This window comes from Amborella trichopoda, chromosome 4, assembly GCF_054954075.1.
Source record: "Amborella trichopoda isolate Santa Cruz 75 chromosome 4, AtrichopodaSantaCruz75HAP2 v2.0, whole genome shotgun sequence".
NCBI lineage: Eukaryota > Viridiplantae > Streptophyta > Magnoliopsida > Amborellales > Amborellaceae > Amborella > Amborella trichopoda.
In genome coordinates, this window is record NC_142339.1 from 14,682,212 (window position 1) to 14,690,740 (window position 8,529).

An 8,529-nucleotide genomic window follows, 5' to 3' on the forward strand; every position below is an offset into this window, starting at 1 on the left:
CTGAGGTACTATAATGCTCACTCACGCTCTTATTACGCTGTTTCAATTGAAACATTTTCTCAAACAGCTCATATACCTGAGAGATATTTTCATCTAATGAATATGTTTCTTTCAAAGTGTCCCAAATTTCTTTTACTGTATCAAGAAACATCACATTGGCACTTATTTGGGGTTCCATAAAACTCCACAATCAGGGCATGATTATATAATTCTCCCTCATTCACTCTTCATATCGACAATCAGATTTACTAGGCTTGTCCTTAGTCAAGTATTTCAATTTCCCCCTCGCACCAAAGGATACTTTGACAGATTGAGCCCATACAACATAACTAGATTAATTTAATTTTATTGTGGTGATTTGTAGCTCCTCAGTTTTAAGAAGGTTAAGGATTCCATGTTTAATTTCCTTATCCATGAGTATATAAAATAAAGGGGAAAAAGGACAACTAGGATCGGTAAATTTCAGTCATTCGCACAAGCCTAGTACAATGTTAAAAACCACATCAAGAGAAGAGAGATACTTATCATTCAGATATGGTCATGTTCTCACACTTGAATGAGTTAGGGCAACACGACATTAAACACATCTGAGCATCACCACGCTGCATCATTGAATCTAGGTCATCTGAATCTCGAAAGAAAAAACACCCACACAATAGTATCGCCAAACTAACAGTAGATCCAACCTCAACTGGACTTTGCACATCTCACTCCGGTCTCCTCCTCTAATGGCGCACAGGATCAATAGTCTATCTCAGATCTTTGAAGTATGGGAAAGCCTTGGCTACAACCCTTAACTAAATTAGGGAGCAATGGAACAATAGCATAGAGAGAGAAGTGTAGAGAATTGGTGGAGATTGTGCCCCCTTTTTATAGCTTTTTTCTAGGGTTAGAGTTTCTTAGGGTTAGCCGTCCTTATGGAGATTACATCCAGATCATTTGATCATAGGAGACCTGTGGGGTGAGAGATTGGAGCCAAATAATATTTAGATCAGCCATCGTGATTCAAAGGAAGGTGCTAGAACCTTATCCTTTAGCTTCCTTAACCTAATCCCATCAAATAATAAAATATAAAAAATAATATCACACTTACCTTTATTTTCACATACTTTTTTATTGAAATCAAATCTCTTTAATTTCAAAACCTTCCATTTTTATTCATTTTGGTTGAGTGCCTTGATGGCCTCTTAATAAAATTAGGAAAGTACTCATTTAATTGGAGCATGCTACATATGGGGCTCTAGTGGACCCCACACACCACCCACACTAACTCATAGTGGGCTCCCATGTGTAAGGAACATTAATTTAAATGAAATTGAATTTTTAGAAAATAGATTAATGTATTTTATGGTCTCTCTGAATAAAATACTGAAAATTCAGTTTTTCTCTATTTATAAATCCATTTTTGAGAAAATAAAATATCTAGAGACTTCTAAAAATTTAAAGTATCAATCTAAAGATTATTTAACATCAAAATAATTAATTCTAGATATCTCTCAAAAAAAAAAAAAAAAAATCTAGATAATTTTGATCCAACTAGGTCAAGGACTTATAAAATTGCTGAAGCACTATATCATCTTCGGTGGCCTATAATCTACACTCACTTTCTCAATCTGACCCAGCAATTCCCATGACCCACAGACCATTACAGGGGTTCATGACTAGGCTACCAAAGTCAGCCAATTGCTGATGGGACACAATCCCAGTCTATGGATTACAGGTTCTCTCCTAGAGACAAGTCCAAAGTCACACAGACCTGGTGCAACCATAGTTCTATGGTGCATAGGGTTAATCTCACACTCAATGTATCACCCTCAATGGTGATTCACTTTCCCAATACAACTATCATATTTTTATGCCGTGTGATGGTTCAATGATGAGGCTTTGGCCCTCTTATCTACAGGCCTACCATCACACACAAGGGTCACAAAGTCCTTTGGCTTACTACCCTAGGCAACTCCAACCTTATCAAGGGATGATCCTCCTAATCCTCATCAGTTGTGCACTAAGCCCTGGTAATTAAGGGTTTTCCAACTCGACTGGCCTAGCCCATTAGCCTCAATATGAGTATCGGCAAATAGTATTTGCCTATCTCGGTCCCTCTAGATTATAATCTCTTCGTCCTTGTGGACCACACTCCCATTGTGGTTTATTGTTCCACTATATTAAATTTGGTTACATGCTCTCATAAGGCCTTTAATGGTGACAAATACCCAACAGATCTGATTATCCTAGAGTACTCCTTGACGAGATCAGAATCAGCTGGGTTAGGGTTCACTTTATTTTTTTTGGCTCCATTCTTTCTAAAAGGAAAAGGGAAAATGAAAGTTTAGGTTTAAGGAGAAGGAAAGATGAACGGAATGGGGAAGATGAAATTTTAGGGTTTATAGGAAGGGGGAAAAGAAAGTTTAGAGAAAGGGGGAAAAGAAAGTTTAGGGTTTAGAGGAAGAAGTTGAAAGATCATATCTGCCCTGATATGAGACAATGTCAGAGAATCTAGAGAGACGAAAGAGAAAAGAGAAAGAAGAGAGAAGTGAGAAATATGAGAGACATGTGAGACGTGTGAGAGAGAAGAGTGGTGTGAGGTTCAAAACTGACCGCTCACGCACCTCTCAAGCCACTTATATTCTATTAAAACAATATGAAAGTGCAAAACTGCCCATACAAAATGAGAAAGGACACATGGGTGCTAGAACTTAGATACACTTGGGTCCTAGAACTTATATAAAAGGACTTTTAGCTTATATTTTTCAGATGAATCTTGTAACACTAGTTCCTAGTAATTTTCTGAAGTATTTATATTTTCTAGTAATTTTCTGAAGTATTTATATTTTCTAGTAATTTTCTGAAGTATTTATATTTTCTATTTTTCAGGTTTTTTCCTATTTTTCTCTATTTTCTTCAATTTAGTTGAATGTCATTTTTTTAAAAAAACATTTTGACCAGTCTAATCGGTGACATGGTCTTGGCATGACCAGTCTGACCAAACCGGTACCCCCAACAATTTGATCTCTGATCTGGTCTTAATGACATTAGGTTCAAATGATGCTCCACAAGGTATTACATGACATGACCCAACATATCACCTCATTTTTGTCACTATTTAATATGGATGTTTGATTGAATCAATGTTCAAAAACTTGGCCAAGTCAACTAGGACCCAGTCGAGTTACTTGGCCTCAGCTTGGTGCTTGTTTATGTACTTGGGGCCTGGAACATGTGTACTGCTTGGGCGAGTACTGTACAAATTCACTCGAGTACTTCAGAACTTGAGCCTGCTTGTCCGAGTTCTAGAGTAACAATACTCACCTGAGCACTATTACAGATAAAAAGAAACATAAGTAGGGGCGGAAATCTGCCCCATATTTTCATCTCTCTTTCATGCGGGAGCAAATTTGCCCCTTGTTTTCATCTCTCTCTCTCTCTAAAAGGGGGTGGAAAACATTGCCCCTTGTTTTAATCTCTTCCCCCCCTCCCCCCACCCCCTCGCCAAAAAAAAAAAAAACCTATTTCCTTTTTTTTTCTTTCTTCTGCTGATTTTTTAAATTTTTGGGATTTTTATTTTCTGCTTTGTAATAAATTATTCTGCCAATGAGTTTTTGTGATATCGTGACTGGGTATTTTGTTTTATTTTTCCCTAAGTAAAAAATAATTACTTTACTGACCCACCTATTGTTTTTCCCATAATTATGTTTTTGCTAATCCATGCTTTTCTCGGGTGAGCTACTAAAATTATTATCATTTGTATTATTTCTCATGAGGTCAAAAGGTAACAGTTTTTGAATGACCAGAGAGTTTGTACTCGGTGAAACCAACAAAAAGTCCCACATAATCACCATCAAACACTGCCAAATTGTAATGCTACTGGTAGTGCCGGGACTGGGTTGGGTATCTTTGGGCCTAGCAGGACTGGGCCTGCCAGGGTCAGGACCATTGGTTTACGGGCTGCGGGCTGCTTGCTGCTTGCAGTCTTACCCATGTTGGGGTTCTCTGTTGATAAGCAAATGGTAACCTCAGTCATGTCATTATTAAATTTGACAGTAGGGCAAATACTGATCAAGAATATCAATAATTTGAATAGTTTTTTTTTAAAACTTCAAGAATTTGAAATATTGAGAATGATTAAGACAAATTGAAGTTCAATTCCACCTAAGCCTAATCCTTAACTTCACGATTTTATTCTTCGGTGTCTTAATTTAGACAAGATGAACAATTGTTCAAACTGCATCAAGGATCGAGCTGAGTCTTGGGGCAATGATGAGAATATGATTCTCAAACTACAGTTTCCTCTATTTCTTATCCGTGAAGGAATCTCATAGTGACACAATCAATGTCTGTGAACCATGAAACTCTTAGATTTCCCTCTTAGTTGGATACCAATGTTTCTTTTAGCATTGTAGAGCTTGATTTTGATAGTGAGCAACATATTCTCTTCTTTTGCTCTGAGGACTTCACCTTGAGTATTTCTCCAATTTATTTCCTAATAGTTGGAACTAAAATATCCAAAACAAGTGTGGTATACAATTTTAGTTTCTTCATTCTTTGTTTCTATCGTCAGCAGAGATGTACGATTATCAATTCTTATCAGCAAATGATTCTTCGAGGTTATTATGTATGCAGCTTTGACTTCTTCCAAGGATTGATCAGAAGGAAAGTGGAGGCATGATGGTGGTATTAGGCTTTGGACCAGATTGAACATACTGGCGGCAATGAGATTTCTGTTGCATCAAATTTCAATAGTTTGATGGAGGCATTAGTTTAAGATACGAGTAATGTTTATTGAGCATGCATTTCTTCCAAGTCTTTTCTTGATTATTAATCATGTCATTAATTTCTAATCAATAAATGTTATTATTTAGTGAATCTTTCTGTTATTTATGTAATTCTTTGCATCTGTTGAGTATATTTATAATGGATTCTTTCCTGCAAAAATTGCTGCTTACTGAACTAATTTTTTTCATGTGTTTTACATCATTGAAATATATGTGTTTAGCATTGCCAAGTTTAAAACATAGACAAATTTATTTCAAATCAGAAGTATGAGGCCTCTGTTAAAGCGAGTGGATAAGTATTTGTTTCAGTTTCAAATTTTACTTAAGGGAAAAACATACTTCAAAAAGTTGTTTACATATCATGAATAAAAGCCGACCCCAATTAATTAGGAAAAAGCTATTATGATGATGATGATCATGACTGGATATAATAAGTTCCTCAACTGGTTGGTGGTTACTCTCAACAATGGATAGTAAGGGAGCTTCATTCCTTTGAGCAGAGAAAAGACACACCCAAGCCATCTGTAGCTCATTCGGACAATCGTATGCTTTCCTTTCTATAGAAAATATTCTTAGAACTCCTGAACGCCTTGAAGTTAAGGAATACTTTTGAAACCATACAATTTTCAAAGCATTGATCACGAGAGCTATTATAAGTCTGCAAGCACGTTTTTGAATATGTAACGATCGATATTAAAGAAGCTAACCTCTACTAATACACTTCATATATTTAAGATCTATCATCTGCACTCGATGACCTTTCAAATTTGCTTGTCTTGCACAAATAATCTTGAGTGATTTTTACACAATGATCTTAAATACTATATCATGTTGACTCACATGAAGATTAAAAAACACTCTGGTCTCGTTTTGATGGAACGTTAAGAGTAATGCCAATTTTTGCTCCATGTAGGATTGGAAGTTAAGAAAGTTTTCTCTCCACGTGGGGGTGGCAATGGGTTGGGTTGGGTCCGGGTTGGCCTGGACTTGACCTAGACCCAACTCTGGTCCAGGGTTTTGGACCTGGACTTGACCTGGTTTGGGTCCGGGTTTAGAACCTAAACCAAAACTTATAGTAAAAATATTTAAAAAATATACTTAAAAACATATTTAGGTATGCATGTGTGTGTGTTTGTGTATAGGTATGTTTGGGTCAGGTCGACCAGCACCCGGACCGACCCGCTAGATCCAAAACTTGGACCCATACTCGGGACTCGGATTGGTTCGACCGACCGGGCAATCGCGTCAACCTGACCCGATTGCAACCTCTATTCACCACCTTTTCTTGTCCAAAGATTTAAATAGTAAAAGAAACATTTTTTTTTCCTTTTTGGGCAAATAATTTTTTTCAATTGATCATCTAGAGGTTGAGATGAGCAATTGGAAGGTTTTCCAACTTTTTCCAACTTCTGAACATTGATTTTTAAGAGTACAAGGTTGTAACCTTATGTAAACGTTTTCCTAGTGGGATTGCTGGCACTCTTAATGGGGTCTTGAACTACTCTTTTAGGGACTGCTAGTTTTGTAACAAGCAATGGTTTCAAAGACGGATCGGCGTCGCGGATCGAGTACTCCAAAAATCTATTTGGATCGGTGAATTGGCAATCCAGATCGGGAATCGGCCGAATCGTTAGGATTTAGACTTAAAAAAATCCGAAAAAAATCATTAAAATTCATTATAAATAATTTTTTTTAGGAATTCAATAAGAAATGGGGGTATTCCATTAAGAACTTTTATTTTTTGGCATCAATATGCGAATAATGAGATGTTTTTTCCCTATATGAACTACTGTTAACCATTAAATTTACATCACACAAAAAGATAAGCATAAAATTATCATGGATGAAGTATATTATCATACATGGATTACAATAAAACATAAAATTCGTAAAATACAACCTAATAATAAAATGAAAGACGACGTCGTTCTTCATCTTGATCATGCTGGTGCCATTGATTGAATTTGCGTGACAATTCATTGACTCGATCTAGAAACGAATCATCCAAATTAGTGGGCACTTGACTATACTCAAATCTCTGAGTGTTAGTGTTTTGTTGCGCTCTTAATCCAAAATCCCAGAAGCTTGTCCATCATTCATGCTCACCTACACTATCATGCACGTCCCTACCCACTTGCTGTTGAGACTCGGTATGTGAATAATTTGGTTGGAATAGGGTGGTTTCAGAATCATCATTTCTCTCATTTTCCTTCATACCTTTTTCCCACTTTCCCTCATTAGGTGCAATACCAGCGATATCTCTGATGAATTGTGGATATATTGGAGGGCTGCTTCCTCTTTCATGCTACTCATCACCTTTTTCAACATCTTCCTCACCGATAGCCTCAAGGAATTCTTTCTTGCGCAACACTGGCTCCTCTTCCTTTACTACCCATTGTTCTGCTGTGTCTATGACAAATATTGTGTCCAAGTTTATCGGCCCGTAGTTTTCAAGCTTCTTTCTTATTTGTTGCTCTCAGATGTTTAAGTTGTAATGAATGTAAACTAGTTTATGAAGCCTCTTCGAAGCGAGTCGATTCCTCATGGTAGTGTGCAACCATTGGAACGTACTCCAATTTCGCTCGCACCAAATAGCAGAACATGTCTGAGAGAGCATCTTGATTGCTATCCTCATTAGGTGAGGTGCATCACTACCATATATCTCCCACCATTCAGTTGGATTAAAATGCAAAAAGCATTGTAAGGGCGAGAACAATTCATAACATAAAGATATGAAAGAACAAAATATTAGTTAGGGGTTAACCTGGATCCATCTTAGTTCGAGAATTCCTGGAAAGTTTAGTTCCGAATGATCCTATACATAGAAAGCTAAAATAAAATATTTCGTTTTAGTGTATTAGTTATTCCTCACAAATATAACAACTCACTGAAGTTCCTACCAAAATATTAAATATTACCTCTTGTATTGCTGCTACTTGCTTTCGATGGCTTCTCTCCAGCCTAGCAATAATGTATCCAACCCCTTCCATAATTTTTGTGGGGATATTCAAGTGTCAAATAAAAATTTTTGGGTTGAAGTAGTAACCTAGAAAATACATAGACAGAGAAAGGTCATTTAAATTTTCATTAAAAAAATATTTTAGAATTAAATATTCTTAGGATATAAATATATATGTACCTGCCTAATGAATTAGACGGTCAAATTTGGTGTTCCACCTTTTTTCTATAATCTCAATTACGTTACTACCAAAAGTACACTACTCCCTCTCGATACCTTTGTAAAGGATGCCTATAGTAGCTTTTTTGTCAGCATCCGTCATTCTTAACACTGTGATCAAAAGGGCAGTGGCCCCTACGACATTAGAATATCGAGACCAAAACCTCCTATCTGTGACTATGCCCTCCACTTTTAGCCCATTACTGGATTTCGAGAGGCAGTCAGTTGGCCATTCTTCACTGGTAAACAATATCTTCAATACAGCTTTGGATTCCCGAATGGAGTCCACATCCAAGTAATCTTTCACAAAGTGGGTTATGGAAGACCTGATTATCTCTTTTTCTTAGATTGTTCTCTGAACAAAAATAAGCTTTTAGGGTGGTTATATATAAATCTTGACAACAACCTCGCTTCTTGTAGAGTTTCTTTCACAATTTTGATCTTACAGATCTCTTCTAACATAAGATCGATGTTGTGTGTAGCACACATGGTCCATACTAGATGCTTCATCTAATTAACAACTTGTTACCCGCAGAAATACAAGTATGTGCATTGTCCGTAATAAACTGGATCACATGC

The 8,529-nt window shown here is 36.7% G+C and overlaps 1 protein-coding gene across 4 annotated transcripts in view; it reads left to right on the plus strand.

Annotated features, from left to right (window-relative positions):
- LOC18423244 (biotin--protein ligase 1, chloroplastic) overlaps positions 1-4,932 on the plus strand; it is a 28,739-nt gene extending 23,807 nt beyond the window's left edge. For all 4 annotated transcript variants that reach the window (XM_011628062.3, XM_011628067.2, XM_020672808.2 and 1 more), the window contains exon 10: positions 4,621-4,932. In XM_011628062.3, the coding sequence (XP_011626364.1) occupies positions 4,621-4,666 (46 nt within the window). In that variant the 3' untranslated portion in view covers positions 4,667-4,932. The remainder of the gene's footprint in view (positions 1-4,620) is intronic.
- The last annotated feature ends 3,597 nt before the right edge of the window (positions 4,933-8,529 follow it).